The sequence below is a fragment of the Lepidochelys olivacea genome (assembly GCF_965140295.1).
Source record: "Lepidochelys olivacea isolate rLepOli2 genome assembly, chromosome: 17".
Lineage (NCBI taxonomy): Eukaryota > Metazoa > Chordata > Testudines > Cheloniidae > Lepidochelys > Lepidochelys olivacea.
In genome coordinates this window covers 4746269-4765105 of record NC_140427.1, presented here as the reverse complement: position 1 = coordinate 4765105, position 18837 = coordinate 4746269, and the positions used below count along the sequence as shown (strand labels likewise).

The following is an 18837-nucleotide window of genomic DNA, read 5'->3' as shown; positions in this document are numbered from 1 at the left end:
ACATGTAATTAATTTGATTGATTAAAGTTCAACAGCTGTAAATAAAAATGGGTAATGTATCAGATGGGAGAAAAATAAGGGACTGGTGGCATTTCTGAATGTTAGAGCTGCATAGAATTACAGCTGAATTGCAAAATAATTAATTGATTCAAGATAACTCCTGTTACATGATTATGTCCCGCATGATCTTGTCAATGTAACTTGTTCTCTCTTGTCACTTAATATCAAGCAGTAGGGGTTCAGGTGCACACATAAACTGACTTTAATGGGAAAAGCTGGCTCCTTTTGTGTCTCAACTGCCACCTAAAACAAAATGATGATATTCTTATTTATGATTTGTATTACAGTAGCATCTCCGGGCTCCTACTGAGATTGAGCACATACTAAGAGACAGCGTTTGCCCCAAAGCATTTGCAGTCTAAATAATTGTTTGGCTTAAGACAGTTTAATAGGAATACATTTGTCTATAAAGCATTTAAAAATACTGCATGCTTTCCTCTCCCAACAGCACTGCAATATTCTATAGCAATGGTCCAGAACTTGATAGCAGAGGGTTAAAGGGGTGCAGGGCATTAGTGTACAATTCTGTGGTTATTCTGAATCAGAGAGGCATTTTGTAGCATAATGGCCTCTTTTAACAAGCAAAAAAGTGTTTTCTTCTGAAAATGGCAGGTTTCTAAACCATTCTTCTTTGTTTCTTTGACCTGAGGATTTTTTAAGTTTACAATATCTCTGACTCTGCTTCCAGAGAGGGCACTTATAAAGTAGCCCCAGTGATGAGTAACTTCCTTGTTTGCTTCTGAAAGTCCATAGTACCTGACAGGCCCCATTTAGTGATCTGACCCATTTATTTTTCAGTGCTGCATATATAGGAATGATATTATACAGATGGAGGCCTGGTGTGCTGGAGGTGTATATCTAAATCATCACAATTATGATGGCCAAACCTCTCCGTGTGGTAAGAGCTTGCTCATGAGAACATGCCCTTCTAATGCAGTGTGGCTCATGGAGTTCCACAGCATGTTCCACTGTTGCCTTTTTCTTCAGTGCCTAAGTGCAGTCTGCAGATAACCTACTGGTCTGAGCATGCTGTGCTCTATCATGATTCAAGAAGCCTGGCAGATGGAGTACTGTTTGTGTGGACCTGTCCTGTCATCTGTCATGGCTGCAGCTTCATCTCATAGATGAGAGTAGCTCCATCTCATAGACAAGCTGCACCCCCTCAGGCTTCTTGCAAATGGCCAATGTGGCCCATGACTGGATGAAGTTTGGGTGCCTGTAATTCATATAAACATCAATGGGAAGACCTGGGTCTGTGAATGAGAGAATAGGCCCCATTGTAAGATGGTACAAATGGTTGTGGTGTGTATTGTTTGTTTGGTCGGAAGCTGCTGTTTAGGGTTATTGCTGATAAATAGGCTACTGTGGGGTTTTTGTCTGATGCTTTAGTTTCGGACTCATCTTTATCCTTTACCCAGTGCTATCGATTTTCTCTCTCACAGGCTGCATGTGCCAGCTTCCCAGAGATGAGAGATGGTCAATGTCCTGTCAGAGAATGGTGCAAACCGAAAGTAAGTTACTGCAAGCCTGGCTTAGCTGTTGGGATTTCACAATCTGCGGTTTTCTATTTAGAAGCCTCTTGGTGGGGGAGAGGTCTGATTTAACCAATGCTGTGATTGCCTGCTAGTTCTTAGTTAAAAATCTGGCAATATGGTACAATCAGCAGTTTTAACCAGTCTTTTTAAGAGCTGCATATTTGTCTGGCTCTGCACTCTTTAGCATTCTTGGGATTGTTCACAGCTTCTGGAAAATAATTCCAGGATTCCTTTTTGAGAAGATCCTTTGTTTTCATGGTGCAGTATGAACAGCATTAGTGTTATGTATGCCAGGACTGACAAAAGAGCTCTTTGGTCATCTAGTCCAACCCCAGCCCTGTGTAGAGAAGGATTTGCCTTTACACTATCCCTCCAAGCATTCTAATTTCCTTCTGAGTGCCTCTCTTCAATGGGAGTTAGGGACCTAAATACCTCTGAGGATCTGGAACCCATGTGTTAATACACTGTGATGGATCTTCAGAAGAAGGATGAAGGATGTAATCTTTGTGAAAAATCCCCCTGACTGAAGTCCATTTCCTAGAGGAGATATGGTTTAAATTAGCACATTCTGATCAGCATTTTTCTCAATGTTTTTCAGATTCTGGAACCAGTTTGAGAACATATAAAATATTTGCCAGCACTAAACTTGGTTCACAAGCCCTCACCCAATTAGATTAACATAAGAAAGATGAACTATAATGAGACAGATCTCAGATGGTGTAAATTGGCATAGCTCCATCTGGGTCAAGTGTTTCATTAAGACCTTTGGTGTAACTCAAAGTGTCCTTTGATTTCACGGGAGCTATGATAAATTACACCAGCAGAGGACCTGGCCCAGTGTTTCATTCAGGAGTTATTTGGATTGAATTTGACATACCTGCATAGGTAAATGTGGGCATATGGATGTGTGTGGATACAGATATATATTTGTGTGTGTGTGTGTGCAAGCACGTAATATCACAAATACATATCCAGTATATGCATGGAGTAGCATCATTTTTGCTTTGTTGCAAGGGTTAGCATGGCCATAATATTGTAGAAGGTCTCCAATTAAGCAAAAGGCGTGTGATAACCAGAGTCCCCCAGAATGAAGTAAAGCAAGAAAAAGCAAATGATCTAATGGTGGCATCAAAGAGGGTATGAACCCAACTACCGCTTGCACTTGTTACCTCATTGCTCTTTTCTCCCTACCTGTTTTCACTAAGGAGAAGGGAAACACAGCTTTGGGTGCAGTTGGCATTCATTATAATACATCACGGCAATAGAAATAATTTTTCCTTCCTAAAGCTTTTAAAGAGGTTAAAAAAAATCACATTTCATAATAATCTGTGCACCTCGAGAAAGGCTTAGCAGTTGCCATTGTAGCTGCTTATTATCAGCAGATTTGGAATTACTAATAATGGGGTAAGAGCCATTTAATTGTGTGAACCTATAAATGCAGTTACCCTCTGACTCCTTCATTTATGTGTTCTAACATCAAAGGCCGTAGATAGAAGGTCATGGAAGAGAAGGTCAGTGATCTTCTTGTCAGGAAAAACCATAATGACATGACACAAAAAGGAAACTCCTTTGAGAGCAGAGGTAACATTTTTCAAATGTGACTGAGGAGCCTAAGGCCTATTTTCAGAAGTGATCTTAGGCACTTTACGCCAGATTTTCAGAGGTTTTTAGGTGGCTAAAGATGCAGATAGGTGTCTAGTGGTATTTGGGAGCTAGGCACCTGGGTGCTTTTGAAAATTCCTACTTGCATTTTAGATGCCTAAATACCTTTAAAAATCAGACCCTTATTCAGTGGGACTTAGGATCCTAAGTCACTTAAGCACTTTGGAAAATGTTACACGAGTGCTTGCAATGTTCTCGAGCTACTAGATATAATGAAGGAGGTCAAGTAATGGTTATTGGAGGAAAAATCGCATCTGTTTAATGTTGTTGAATTTCTTCCTATTCATGTTGTGCATCTTTTGCTTTCTGCTATCGTCTCAGCCTTTATGGCCCCGGTGGCTTTATTGTGTTTTTTTTGTTACGTGACACAGAATCTTTTACAGGCTTTGTTTCACCTTTATTGCAAAATCAATGACTCTAAGGCCTTTCCTGATTGCCTCAGCTATAAATGAAATACAAATCTGCTGGGCTTCAGGCCCCTTGTTTTTGCGATATTGATCTTCTCCTTTGTCTCAGTGAGTGTGGCATTTTTCATGTGAAATAAAACTCCAGTTGTGGTTACTGGAGGTTACACCCTGCTGTCTGTTGGGGCCCTTTGCTAATTGCTTATTTGCTAATTGACTGCCCATGACAAGGAGACAGTGGTGTTTAAATGTCTGGATGTTTATTAACCCAATCCACTTGAACACACCTGCTAAATTTTCATTGGTTCACAGCCTGTCTTGAAGTTACACAAAAGGATCAACCAACACAAATCCTACTGTGTCTATAAAATAATGTGTATTGAAAATGTGCAGGGCTTTCTCCTGTTTTGCTCTGTGCAGTGAAATATATATTTAAATGAAATGAAGCCTATGCTTTTCCTAATGGGATTACTACTGCAGAAGTGCTCTTTTGGGCTTTAATGCTGGTAGTTTAATTATTCCTTGGCCTAGTAAAAGGTCCCCCATTATCATGCTTTAGCACTTCCCCCAGGGGGTAAGGAACTAGGAATGGGGGCTATTCCCACTGGGAGTGTGAACTGTTCTCTCTGATATTTACTCTCTAATATGATTGCTTTCCTGCCATTGAAGGGAATGTGTTTTACCTTCTATCTAAGTTTGCAGTGACAGGGCAGGGTACAGTGAATATTACTGGGAGCTCTAAGAAGAAATTTTTTATTACTTTCTGGTGTATATTTGGGCTATTAGAAAATAGCCAGCCTCTTTGCTCCTCTTTGTATTTATGCCAAATGAAACTGAGACGAATGTATGGAGCCAGCAGCTGCCATTCCTCCATGCAGGAATTGAAGCATCTGCACTGTTTACGATGGAGTCACCTTATTTCCGCATCCCTCCGAGGCTGATGAGATGCCTTTGGGGGCACCAGGCATAGCAGGAAAGGTTTCCGGCATCCCTGACGGGTTGCGATTGCAGCACATCATTTTCAGCAGGCAGTCCCGGAACTAATTGGGGAAAGCACATGTGTTACAGGAAAATTCACTAGATAAGAGAAGAAGGCAGGCTGCTAAACACACCTCTCCTGGGTCCCTTTATGTCAAACTACTATACCAGGTTTTGCTTTACCCAGATGCTGTAACCTGTGAGTTGGTGGTGCTCCTGTGAGATGCAACCTGGATGCTTTTGGCACACATGTAAGAACTGCTGTATTGGCTCAGACCAATGGCCCATTTAGCCCAGTATTCTGTGTCCGACGGTGGCCAGTACCAGAGCTTCAGGGGGAATGTACAGAACAGGGCAATGCTGAAGAGAACCACCCTCGTCTCCCCCTTACCCGGCTTCGGGCAGTCAGGGTTGCCCTGAGCATGGGGTTGTGTGTCCCTGCCCATCCTGGCTAATAGTCATTGATGGATCTAGCCTCCATGAATTTATCTAGTTCTTTTTTGAACCCAGCTGTATTTTTGGCCATCACAACATCCCATGGCAATGCGTTCCACAGGTTAATTGTGCATTGTGTGAAAAAATACTTCCTCTTGTTTGTATTGAATTTAATTTCATCAGATGACACCTGTTTTTTTAATTGTGGGAAAGGGGAAATAACACTTCTCTATTCACTTTTTCCACACCATTCATGATTTTATAATTTGCATTAACATTGTAGGTAGTAAACCTCCAAGGCAGGGGCTATGTGGACAATACCTAGCCCAGCGTGGAATGCAAATAATAATGTTCGCAAAAAGAAAAGGAGTACTTGTGGCACCTTAGAGACTAACCAATTTATTTGAGCATGAGCTTTCGTGAGCTACAGCTCACTTCATCAGATGCTGTAGCTCACGAAAGCTCATGCTCAAATAAATTGGTTAGTCTCTAAGGGGCCACAAGTACTCCTTTTCTTTTTGCGAATACAGACTAATACGGCTGTTACTCTGAAACAAATAACAATGTTGGGATCAGACTGGTTAGTGCCTGATCCTGCTCTTTGCAGGCTCTGGCAATTGATTGATAAACATCTGTCTGTTTGTTGTGCAAGCTCAATCAGGCAATTCATGATCCAAAATGTAGTCAGTTGCCCCTAGAAAATAATGGGTATGCAAAAGGATCGCTGGTTAAGGCCAGGTTGAAAATCAAGCTCCATCTCAATTTTATACCTTAGCCTTGCCTATTGTAAAGAAGCAATCAGTGGGATCTAGCATTTGACAGGAATCCCAATAGGATAGATATGCTATGCTATATTAGAATGCCCCATTACTGCTATTCCACTTCATTCCTATAAGTCCCTAGCTCTGTGAAGGCTCGTTTTCAATTGCTTTCTGATAATCTTCATGCTCTCACCTGTTTGTTCATGAAGATGTAGATAATTGGATTGTAAACTGTGGCTGTTTTGGAGAAGTATGAAGGCAGTGATGCTAGAGTTGGTTGGATGGGAATGTCTTTGTTTGTGGCAACCACCATGGCAAAGGTGGAATAGGGCAGCCAGCAGATAAGAAAGGCCATCACCATAGCAATCACCATTCGTGTCACCTTCCTCTCGGCTCGCTGACTTGTCTCAGATTCTTTTTGTTGTGCTGCAACCTACAGGCAATGTAAGGGAAACAGCCTGCTCTTTAATATGTCACTGCCTAATTCTATAGGAAATACTGATGTCCTATAAAATGGCATAGGCTGAGGGAAAATTTGCTGGACAAATGGGTATGTGGTACACTTGTTAGCCACATGATCCTCCCTTCCTGTTTAGTTGCCTGTTTGTAGTGTAGAAATCAACCTATGTTAACATCACACAAACAGCCATGAAAAATTACACTGAAAACCTGTGCTTGCAATGGTGTCAGCAGTACATGTGACTGTTCAGACTGAAATGTCTTTGTACTTACAGCTCGTAGTGTCATCAGCAGATTTGTATAGGAGAAGAGGATCAGACTGAGAGGAATAATGAAACAGGTAATAAATAAAGTCATGATGTAGCTGCTGTTGTTGCTGCCTCCGGTGTACCAGTTGGGACCACAGGAGGTTCTCAGACCTAGAACAATGAGATTTTAAACAATGCTAGGACAATCCTGAAGCATGATCAGGGACTTCAGTGGGAAAGGCACAAAGAGCAAATACCATCTACTGTTCTTGCTGAATTGTGCCTGTTTTCCGAAAGCAGCTCTCCAAATTCCAGCCAAATCACACAAACAACACTGGCGTCAGCCATGATGATTTCTGGCTGGCAACACCATTATTATTAATTTACAAACAAACCACAATGAGTCATAATAATAAAATTAAAGTACATTTCTAAATGAACAGGTTTTTAATAGGCTTGTTCTGTGCTTTAGCCATTTTGCTGAGCTACTCTGGGTGCAGTGACTGTAGTCAGCGACAGTACTCTGCTGCTCCTCTGTTCATCAGATGTTGTGTTAAGCATATGCATAATAAGAAAATAGATGTTCTGCAGTTTATTGTAATAAGCAGCTAACTTTTAAAGAGTGACATGTGAAAGGAAACCCTGTAATTAATGAGAAAACAAGGAGTCTTAGCACTTGGAGAACAAAGATAGCCACACAGTCAAAGACAGCTGTAAAATCATTGTGGTCTCTCCCCAAATATGTCATACTTAAAAAAAAAATTCCACCAATGACTGAAGAAAAAACTGTGCCCATCAGCCATTGCTGAAGCTACAGACTTGAATGCTTCCTTTGAAGAATGTGACACTCATACCTTCTGGCACATAGCTGCTCCAGCCTAACATTGGTGGGGCTGTCCAGAGAAGTGACCAAATCCAGGTGAACGCACAGCCCATCACTGCATGTTTGTGGTGAAATCGGAAATCTCCCATGGGTTTGCAGATGACGATATACCTTTCAAAGGCCAGGATCGCCAAGGACCAAAGCCCCACAATGCCTGAGAGAGATCACTAATGGTTAGTATGTGTGGAATAAATTTCAAATTGCTGTGCTATTAAATAATCTAGCAGCTTTCTGTGCTTAACTGCTAAATCTGAAGTGCCAGGTTTTCCTGAGCTATATTACTTCGTCCATGTAAGGACAGCTCCATAGAATGAGCTATATTCCAAGCAGCTGTCTTGCAGGTGCTTGAAATAGAGATTTCAAGCAAGCGGGCAAAACCAGCAGGGAAAAAATCTTTCACAATAACATCGTATTTTGATTACCATAAGAACAGCCACACTGGGTCAGACCAAAGGTCCATCTAGCCCAGTATCTGGTCTTCCGACAGTGGCCAATGCCAGGTGCCCCAGAGGGAATGAACAAAACAGGTAATCATCTAGTGATCCATCTCCTGTTGCCCATTCCCAGCTTCTGGCAAACAGAGGCTAGTGGCACCATCCATGCCCATCTTGGCTATTAGCCATTGATGGACCTATCCTCCATGAATTTATCTAGTTTTATCTAGAGTCTTATTCTTATTTATTTTATGATTGCACCCAGTACCCCCAGCGTTTCTTGTTTATTTAACTCTCTATTAATTAATCTGGGGCTGTCTGAAAGGATACACTGTATTTCCTAGGACATACAGTTTCCATTTTTAAAGGCAGTTTTCACATTTCTCAATGGAGTTTAGCTAGGATGCCTTAACAGATATGAGTACCACGTATGGTACTCTGATTCGCCAGCTGCAGGAGTGTCTGAAATGCAATTTCTCCACTGGAGTGTTTCCATCATGACACTGGAATTGGTGAATCATGTTCCTGATGCTCATAGAAATATTTTTAAAAATTGATATAAAAGAGCTGCAGAGTGGAATGGCATCAGGGCAAATGCCATGCACCCTGTTTCAGTGCCCCTTGCCCACACAGACACACCTCTGCTGGCCACTGATTGTTCACAGCAAAATGTATGAGAGCTTGTGTCTTCATTTTTATACCAGTACTATCACCAAAAACCTGACCATTCTGCCTTGTTAGCCCATGAACATCCAACCTAGCAGCTTGGGCAGCGGTAAGTGATGCAATCACGACATAAAGCATTATGATAAGTTACATGTGATATAAAAACATTCTATTTCTTCCTTTCCTGTTTTAAGCAAGATCAAACCTGAGGCTCTGCTCAACCAGTGTGTTCTGAACTCCCCAGGTGAGTAAGCACTTGCTCTCCCATTCCATGCCTGTGAGCATGTGGAATGATAACATGAATGATGCCCTGTCTTTGTTCTATGGTTTGAGAAGAGGCAAGGAGACATTTGATGGCCAAGGACAGCTAATGAGCCATAGTTGCTATGTCATAGTCTCTAGTCTTAGACCAGCTTTAGATCAAGTGCAGTGGCACGAGCAGAAGACAGAGAAAGAGACTAGCCAGCTGATTTCTGTAAACGTCCTTACCTGTTAAAGAGACCATGAAGCCTTCAAACTTGCACACCCTTTTGCCGAGCACAAAGAAGCCATTGATGTTATTCGAGAAACTGATAGTGCTTCCAAAGAAAGTCACCAGCAGATCAGCCACAGCCAGATTCACCAGGATGTAGTTCAGTGGGGATCTGAGTTTCTTGTACTTGATGGAAACCACAATGACCAAACCGTTCACAAAGGAGGCAAAAAACACTACGATGCCCATGAGCACAGCCACCGACGTGTAGATGCTTCTGGGCGCTAGGTGAGGCCACTGTGGACCATCAAATGCGCTGGGAGTTCCATATTGCAGAGGAGCCTGAGAAGTGTTTGAAACATACATGTCTCTTCAAGGAGATGAAAAACTTACACCCACAAAGACAAAGCAGGTGACCTACCTGAAAGGACAGTGGACCCTCTTTATAAAACCAGGGGCTTAGGGACCCCAAAGAGGATCTGTAGATTAAAAAGGCTTAAGGTGTTTTAATACAGAGTTTTTATAATCAGCTCTTTAATCATAAGGGGATAGAGAGTCACTCACAATCTGATGGATGAAAGCTACATCATTTAAATGAGTAGATTTTGATTGTGCTTTTTCTAGTAATGTAGTTAAATGGCTGCAGACACATTTTTATAAACACAGCCTTTTTAGAGCCTAATCCCCACCAATGTTGTATTTGAGTTTCCTGGAATCTAAATGATCACAATCTCTTGTGTGCTTATGGTCAGTGTTGTATTTCACTTGCATTTCAATCAGAGTTTGGGCTCTGAATGCAGGGATTGAAATACATGAATTCTGGTAATATTATTATTGTTAATTTGTATTGACAGTAGCACCTAATAGGCCAGGGCCACATTGAGCGGGGTGCAATACAGACATATCACAAAGAGAGGACCAGCCCCAGAGAGTCTGCAATCTACGTATAAAACTGTAGACAACAGGTGGCTAAAACAACAGTTGTGGGGAATGAAGCAGTAGGAAACAGTGAGATTATACCAATCAGCATTAAGGGTCCCTCTAAGGGTGCGGGGAGCAGAATCCTCCTGGCTGTTGTAAGGCTGTGAATAAATACATTTGGTCTCTAATGAGAAAGACAGTGGAGTTTTTTTGCTTAAAGTGCTCGGAAGGAAATATGGTCTTGCTGACTGTGCACCAGTGGCCCTTTGTTAGGTGTTAAGTTAGGCTGGTGCACCCTGATGACTGCACAGAACACACGGTCATCAAGAAGGTCAGAGTTTCCTAAATAAAAGCACATCATCTTTCAATATATTGACCTGCAGTGGGCCCAAATGAGCTTCTGTGGTTTTGGCTCAGAGAGGCTCTCTGGCCTGCCTGTACTGCAACAGGGTAATTGTGATTCTAAAGGGGGCATCAAGTTCTAACACAGGCCCTGGATTCTCCATTTCCTACCACTTGCCACCCCATCCCAAAATCAGAGGCCGTGACTGCATTTGGCTCATTTGGGAATTGATGCCAGGAAGCCCCAAAATGTACTAACACTGGGGTGAATTCTTTTAAGGGGCCACCGTGGAAAGAAGCCCTTCAGCTCTTCTCTGGCTGAAAGGTCAGGCACAGAGAGCAGTTTATGGCTCATAAGAATGGCCAAAATTGTAAACCAGGGAAGGACTGGCTTCATAGCTTGGTAATAAACTAGCTGGGCACACAAGGCTGTCCTATATAGTGTGTGCTTTGGTTTGTGCCATTGCTTATGCAGACTCCTTTTTGTGTTTTTTTTTTAATAGGGTTTTTGAGAACAGAGCCTGCTTCAGCTGCTGAGGGGTTTGCAGCTAAATCAAACAACCTTGGTGTGTTTTGGATTGGAGTGTTCCTACTCCAGTGAGAGGAGTGTTAATAAGAGGTATGTGTGTGAGAGTCCAGCCTGAGAGAGAGAGAGAGAGAGAGCCCAAAGCAGGCCTGCTCACTCTAAGGTCAGTGGGGACCATCATAATAAGCTAGACTGCCTGCACATTGCAGGCCTCAGAACCTCACCCACTCATCCGTGTAATAGACTTCTAACCTCTGGCTGAGTTATTGTAGTCCGCAAGTGCTTGCCAGGAAATATGCTCTTGCTGACTGTGTATTTGTCTTTTAATACCAGTGTAGGTATAAGATTAAGGAGAGAGATAAATGAGGTTGGGTAAATCAGTTTTGCTATTCAGGAAGCTATAGATAATGAAACACACACTAACCCTTTGGTCTCGGTGGACCCAGTGCTCAAACTTGGGGCCTAGTTAGGTTTCTAAATGGCCAGTAGCGCTCTGTTTGCAACTGTAGATGTCTAACTTTACTGTTAGATGTTTCTCTGTTGCTTCACTGTAGTGTCTGAGCATCTCACACCTGTTACTGATCTTAGCCCCCAGCATTCCTGTGAAGAAAGGAACAATTGTCTCCATTTTACAGAGCAGGGAGGGTAAGTGAGACACTGAGCTTAAGTGATGTGGCCAAGATCACGCAGGAATGATTGTGACAGAACCAGGCAGCCAATCCACCTCTGCTGAGTCCCAGTTCAGTGCCTTAATTAGACCATCTCCTTTGTATCTCACAACTGTGCAATGTATAGTTTCCTTCTTCAGTTTCTTCCTGACTGTATATTAAGGGTTAGTCTACACTGGCAATGCTAAAGTGCTGCCACGAAGAGCACGGATCCCAGCGCTGGGGCACTGTTTACACTGGCGCTTTACAGCGCTGCAACTTGCTGCACTCATGGCGGAGGGGTGTTTTTTCACATCCCTGAGCGAGAAAGTTGCAGCGCTGCTACTTGCCAGTGTAGACAAGCCCTAACAAACAGCAAGGAAAGAACAGAGCAGAGGGCCCAATTCTGCACCCAATGCTACCAAATGATGTAAATGGGAATTTTAAGTGGGTAAGGTTGCAGCACCATTGGGCCTTCAATGTTTTTAATAGAGGTCACAGGTTAGAACTGAATTGAAAAGAATATATATGAAATGCATTACCTAGACTGGCATGGGTACTACAAATCTAGGGAGCTGTTCTAATGATCTGATTAAAGTGAGCTTTATTGTCTAAACCTGCTGGGGAGGAAAAGAGAGACAGAGCAGAATACAAGCTAAATGCAACTTGGCAGCGTTAGTTGGGGAGGTCTTCACTGACTTTGAATGGGATTTGTGCACCTAAGTCCCTTGGGTACTATTGAAAACATCCTCCTTCGAGTTTGTTACTGTACTGTGAAAATGTCAGTGGGCATGTGAAAAGATATCTGCAACATTAATGCTCCCCGCCCACTATTACGGAGTGTTCACTGCTATTATTACTTGTCTAGTACAATTTTAAATATTTCAAGTGATGGAGCTTCTCCCACTTCCCCTTGGAGAGTTTTGCACAGTCAATGAGATCTTGATGTTAGGGTGTTTTTTCTGCTATTGAGCCTAAATGTTCTCTTCTAGTGATTCCCCCCCTGAATTGCAAACCAGTCGTTGCACGGAGTCACAAACCCTGTATTTGAAATCGCAACCCACCCCCCGCCACACACACACACACTTGGTGCTTCTACTGACTTTCTTCTGCAAACAGGCTTGTAAAATGCCTGCAAATTATTCAGTGCCAAAGGCTGGTTTGAAAACATGGCTTTGTATAAATAATACCTCCATAGATTTCAACAGGTCAGTATCATTGTCCCTACTTTACAGTTGGGGATCCTGAGGCACAGATAGGGGAAGTGACTTTCCCAATATCAGCCTGTAGGTCAGTAGCAGAGACAGAAATAGAACCTAGGTCCCTTGAGTCTCATTCCAGTGCTTTATCCACTAGGCAACAGTGTCTCTAACTGCATTAGCTATATGGAAGGTAGGTAGAGTCTATTTCTTGAGTCTCTGTATGTTCACAAATCAACATTTTACATAGCTGAAAGGTCAGCTCCTGACTGCCTTCCACCCTCAAAGTCTCTGCTGGGGTTGAGTAGGCAGGGAATGCAGTACAGTGTACTTAGATTGTTGTCTCTTTGGGGTGGGGGACCATCTTTTTGTTCTGTGTTTGTATAGTGCTTAGCACAGTGGGATCCAGGACTGGGGCTCCTACGTGCTACCACAATATCATTAATATTATTAATTAAGCCTTTTAAGTTCTGTCTACCCAGGAGCCAGATCCCCAGCAGGTGTAAATAGGTACAGTGCAATTACCTTGAGTGAAGCTACTTTGATTTACACAAACCGAGGATCTGGCTGATGGAGTTGTGATTGTGCAATGGAATTAAATATAATCTGATATTTTAAGGTGACTTTATCAAATTATTTGTGACATTTAATATGTAGCATCTTATTCACCAGTGTGATAGGTATGACACTGTAAAACAGGCACTCAGTAATTTTTCACATATGAAATATATTTTCAGTGGCTCTGATATACAGCAGGTAGTGCTGGTCCTGGGCACGCACGTTCTGTACTGGAAATATTAATTCTCATGTGTGAATGAGCAAATACGAAACTGGAATAGGTTTGGGAACTTTGGTATATGGGAGCATTACCCAAAATGGACTGTAGGAGGGGAGATCTTGATTTGAATAGTATATGCCAAAGCCAATGTATAAGCATTCTTTATTTTAACTTTGTTAAAAAGACAAGTCAAACCTAGTACATTAAATACAATGCATGCTCTTCCCTGCTTCATTAATTCAGTCCAAAAACCTTTGAAGTTACAACCAAATATTGATACAAACACAGAGGATTGCAATAAAAATGCCAGCCAACCAGTTTTACTATGCAAGTCAAGACCTAAGCATCTCCCCTATTCTCAGGAGAAACATGGAGGTCACAGAGAATAAGGGGGCAGGAGTATTAGAGACAAGTAAGAAAATTACAAAAACGACCTTCTCCTGGTATATATGGTAAATTTGTCCCAAGGTACTAGCTGGGGAATTCTAGTACATGAAGCTGTCCTTAGACCAAAACAGGTTTTGGATTAAAAGCTGAAAGGCAGACACTTTGGGTGGGGCGGATGGGAGGGGAAACAAGGTTTGGAGCAATGTTAATGCCCATTCAGTCTGTCAGTTTTTAAAAACATACTTACTGCAAAATCCAGTAAATATCTGCATTATGGAGCTGACTATTGAATAGCTGAGAATCTGCTGTGGTTGGCTGGAAAATCACTAACTGTTAGAAACTGCAATGCGTTTGGGGCAGCTGTGTAAACATAGACTCTGAATTTTTTTGTTGTCATTTAGCTCATTTTAAACAATATCAAGAAAAACTTAATGCTCAGTTATTTCTTTGTCTATAGAGAGCATGAATACAGGAAGCAGTTAACAGTGCTGAGCATTGCCACATAAACTTCTGATTTGCAACTGGAGCTGTTTTTTGTAAGAACACAATCACGCACTTTGCAACAAACAGAGGACAGCTAGCCAAGATGAGATAAGTGTCCAAATCTAGTATACATTTAGTTGCATATCGTGTATTAGGCTAGGCAGTTGATAAGTTGGTCCTATGTACACTGATGGGAAAACACATGCAGTTTGATATTTGGTAACAAAGAAGGACTCATGAGAAGGGACTCTTGGGAATATTCAGTAGGAAGTTTGAAATTCAAAGCTACTGCCTTCATTTTGAGATGCTGAATAAAAAAAGCTAGTATTGTTAAAGAGCCGGTGCTCCCTAAGCTAGATGCCACCCTTTAAATAGGATCTTCACCTCTGATACCAATTTAGCTACTCACTGTCTTGAACTCTGAATATAAACCCTTGGCAAATAAAGTTAAATCTTCCAAATCTACAGAACTCAGCTGAAAGTGGAATTCCACAGGTAGCTGTAATCTCATCTTTTGGATAAAATGACTTTAGAAATATTTCCTTGCTCCTTTATGTAGCTTTTATTTGAACAGCAAATTCACAAATTTGTCACTGCTTTCCTTGACGCATATTGGAAATACTATTTATCAATCATCTTAAGAGCCACAGAGCATGTTGTACCATTTGGCTAAAATAACCCCATGCACTGAAGCACTCTCAGAGCAGCCATATTCCTTTTAAAATGCCTCCCTGGTAATGTTACTAAATAACTCCTTTTAGTGACACTACTGGAAACCTCTGAACCCCACTCAGGGTTTTTCCACGCAATTTTAGTGCTTTAAATTTTCAAAGCGATGTACAAACCTCACAATGCCCCAGTGAGGTAGATAAATATCCCTGTTTTACAGATGGGGAGGCAGAGGCAGAGTGGCTAAGTGACTTTGCCCAAGGCCACACAGCAAGCCACAGGAAGAGCTGAGATTAAAATGCAGACGTTCCAACTCCAAAAATAAATCCACTAGCTAGCTCTACTCTGGGTTTTAATTTTGCACCTTTGATTTCCTCCACTAGGAAATACCTCTTTGTTGCTTAGTTCATCTGCTTCTGCTGCTTATTCCCCATGTGGATTCATAACCCTTTTTGAACCCAGCAGGTACTTGTAATGTCACAGAGAATATCTACTCTGAGTTTCTGTCAGGGGTCAGTATGCCTTGTAAAACAATCCTAAGGCAGCAAAACGATAGCATTTTTCGTGATGCACTTGTAACATTCCAACATTGTCCCAATACAAATTGGAAGCCAGATCCTGCTCTTCACTCAGCTGACTTCAGTAGGATTACTCACATGAGTAAAACAAGCAGGATTTTGCCCTTGGTTTTACAACTGGCAAAAGAAACATTTTTTTCCAGGTAGAATCAGCTGCTGCTGAGCAATTTTTGCCCCTGAAGAGCTCTGAAAAGTTAAGATCATAAAAAAAAGTGCATAAAATCCTAAACGATTCGTCTAGCGCCTGTGAAAATTGACACAACCTCAAAAGAGGTGAAAGTCTGTGTCATGTTCGTTGTCATTCCAGCATCTGAGAGTTTAAAATGCGGCATAGTGGACTGAGCGATTACTGTACAAATAGGGGGAGACTCAGAGCTGAACCTTTAGAATTCACCTTTTTTTTCCTTTTTATTTTGGGTTCTATTTATAAATATTAACAAATCCAACAAAAAGTACACATAGATAATACTGAAATACAAAATTGTTGTAGGATGCAGTTAAGGACAATTACTGCAGCCTTCACATTGTAGCAAAACATTGGTATCAAACATTTAACAAGTTCTTGCATGACAACAACCATCTTGCATGCAATTTATATATACAGCCCAGTTAAAAAAGACTTCAATACAAAATGAAAAAATGCACACATTATGTCCCACTCCACATTAGGCATAAACCAGTGTTATGGCAAAATATATGCTTAAACAAATGGTACTTTTAAAATAACTGACAAAAAGGGAGAGTCCCTATTATTCCTGGCCATTCTAAGAGCTTCATTATCAGAGCCCTTGAACACTTGCAGCTCCCATGGACGCCAGTGAGAGCTGTGGGGGCTCAGCACTTCTGAAATCAAGCCCTAAATATCCTGCTATATTTTAAAGTGCTGGAAAAGTACCATACATGGGCAAGAAAGAATTGGTGAGATCATCTAACTTGACATACTGTTGGCATTCAAATAAAATTCATGCATATCTGCATAATTCACTACAAATATTACATTGTTAAAAAGACCCTAAGAAGGTTTTCCCATATCTAACACGGTGTACTATTATTATAACTTTGAAAAATAAATGTAGATCTAAACAGATTTGATTGTTGCCAAAAAGTGACTTTCAGCCCCAAAATACATGTTTATGAACTACTACGTAGTAGAGAGTAAAGACTTGAATGTAACTATGGACCTTTTCAATAATGCATGGATTAAAGGCTTCTGAAAATTCTGACAACATGCAGCATTTTGCAGTTAGTTTAGCTCATTTGTGACTTCTTGTGTTTGCAGAAAAACCTGTGAACTGTCTTGGACAAGGTTAGGAAAATAGAACAGTGTGGTTAATGAAAGGAAGAGAGGAAACTTTGATCCAGTGTATGGTGTGACTGTGACAGAGTAGAGAATTTTGGTTTGGGAGCTATGTGTTTGGTAGCGGGAGAGATTCTAGAACCAGCTTTTTATTAGATTGGATCACTCTCAATAACTCAGACTTGCAGTTGTCCCTTGCACATTCCACCAGGGATTGATTATGTTCCCACAAAAGTACCAATGATGTCAGTAGGGCAAAATCAGGGCGTAAGTCTTTGGACACTGACTGGAGCCAGTCCAGATGCAAAGAACAGATTTGTAGAGGGGAATGGATAATTGGCCTACCTGGGGAGTTATGGAGTTACATACACTGTTAAGAAGGTTGAATAAAGGAAGAGACAAAGCCAAATTCTCGGTCCCTAACACGTGTGCAATGCCCACTGGAGTCCATGAAGGTTGTGTGCATGTAATCAAAGGCAGAATTTGATCCATGGCACTTACTGTAGCATCAAGTCTGCCTCCTCTTGCCCTTCTAGCTGGTGGCAAGTCTTTGGGGGTTCTGCTCATTCTCACCAACCTGAATGAAATGTCTGCACTAAAAGTAAAATCTGAAGGTAAGTTTAATTGAAAAATAGTCCTGTTCAAACCAGCTGTGTAGTTGACAGGAAGAAAGGCAGATTCATGGTTTCCTAAAAATAGCAGCTGCATGGAAGTGCTAGTGTGAAGTCCCACTGTCTGTAACAGAGCAAGAGTAAGTGCTGGAATGGAATGGTCTGTTGATTTTCTGATCTTTCTTAAATATCAAAACTTCTCTTAGCAAATGTGAAGCCTTATATTATTTCTGGTGAGGCTGCAAGTGCCTACTGTATATAAGGAAGTATGTGTGTATATATATATATAGCCTTATATAGCTGCACAGCCCTTTTAGCATACTGGTATACTTCTTATAGATTATCAGACAGGACAAGCATTACATTTCTGAAAGAAAAGCAAACAGTCCTCATCGATTATTGGAGAAGATGATCATTTCAAACCTGATGTTTAAGTGCATTTCGACTGTTCGGGCCCAAACCACAGAAACTGACAACCAGAAATGTGGCACAGTCGCCTTAGTAAAACAGTTCCATTTAATAATGCTTTTTGCTCATAGTAGCTACACAAACAAAAAGTGATCCATTCATTTTGCAAGGCAGCAAGAAGATAATTCAGTATATCAAATAGTTAGTAAATAAGTCACAATTCTAGTGCATGCAGGCCATTTTTTCTCTCAATTGACCATGTGTATGTGTGTGTTGGAGAGAGGGGGTGCTCAGAGACACCTGGGAGAAAACCCGAGGGGATCGCACCCACTGAACAGAGAAAATAAATTGTGTCTTGTTCAGTGGTATTTCCCTGCAGCCTGACCATCAGTTGGAATTTACCAAGCCACTCTTTCTTGCTGACTTAGTATCCTTTTAAATGTAGTAAGTAAACTAGAAGTCCAAAGGCATGAATTGTTCCTGGTTCTGGTTGTGAGAGAGAGAGCTGGGCTATCTTCAGGGTCCCGGGCCTGTCTTTAGGGTCAATCGCTGAGGATGGCTCCTGGCAGCTCGTTCGTTAGTGTGTGCCAGCGCTCTATTTTCTTGTCCTTGTTTTTCAGGCAATCAAACCAGTGCTTCAGCCGCTCACCTTTGGCATTAATTCCTAACACTACTCCACCTTAGCACAGAGAGAGAGACAGTCAGCTCATTCCACAGAGGTAAGCCAAGCTATGCCAGTAAAGACAGACAGAGAAGTCTGTTACTGACATTTGTTCAGCTATCCAGTGAGATATATGCAGTGTGACATTGCAAAGCTTTCCATGCTCCTTGGTAGCTATTGGAAACAGCTGTTTAGAGGGAGAAAGTGGAAAGGGAGTCCTCACTATCACACACAGGTACATTTTCTTCCTTTTAGTGTGGGTGGATGGGTGGAGGCTGCTAGCGAGCACAATCACTGGGTAGATGAAAGCTTCCTGACTAGATTATCCTGGCC

The 18837-nt window shown here is 41.6% G+C and overlaps 2 protein-coding genes and 1 long non-coding RNA gene across 5 annotated transcripts in view; 1 reads left to right on the top strand and 2 right to left on the bottom strand.

The window, feature by feature from the left end:
- Positions 1-18837, top strand: part of LOC311532539 — a 29974-nt gene that overhangs the window by 2668 nt on the left and 8469 nt on the right. For both annotated transcript variants that reach the window (XR_014714401.1, XR_014714402.1), the window contains 7 exons: positions 859-958; positions 1503-1571; positions 6570-6634; positions 7411-7598; positions 8720-8769; positions 10764-10879; positions 18464-18562. This is a non-coding gene — a long non-coding RNA (uncharacterized lncRNA). The remainder of the gene's footprint in view (positions 1-858; positions 959-1502; positions 1572-6569; positions 6635-7410; positions 7599-8719; positions 8770-10763; positions 10880-18463; positions 18563-18837) is intronic.
- Positions 4561-9363, bottom strand: LOC311532537 (pinopsin-like; the record flags this gene model as incomplete). Its single annotated transcript, XM_084651069.1, has 5 exons — positions 4561-4701; positions 6029-6268; positions 6568-6713; positions 7397-7579; positions 9015-9363. 5 exons carry the CDS (start codon positions 9361-9363, stop codon positions 4561-4563), a joined length of 1059 nt encoding a protein of 352 aa, XP_084507195.1.
- Positions 13556-18837, bottom strand: part of DOC2B (double C2 domain beta) — a 132150-nt gene continuing 126868 nt past the window's right edge. For both annotated transcript variants that reach the window (XM_084651067.1, XM_084651068.1), the window contains one exon: positions 13556-18522. In XM_084651067.1, coding sequence (XP_084507193.1) covers positions 18386-18522 — 137 coding nt within the window. In that variant the 3' untranslated portion in view covers positions 13556-18385. The remainder of the gene's footprint in view (positions 18523-18837) is intronic.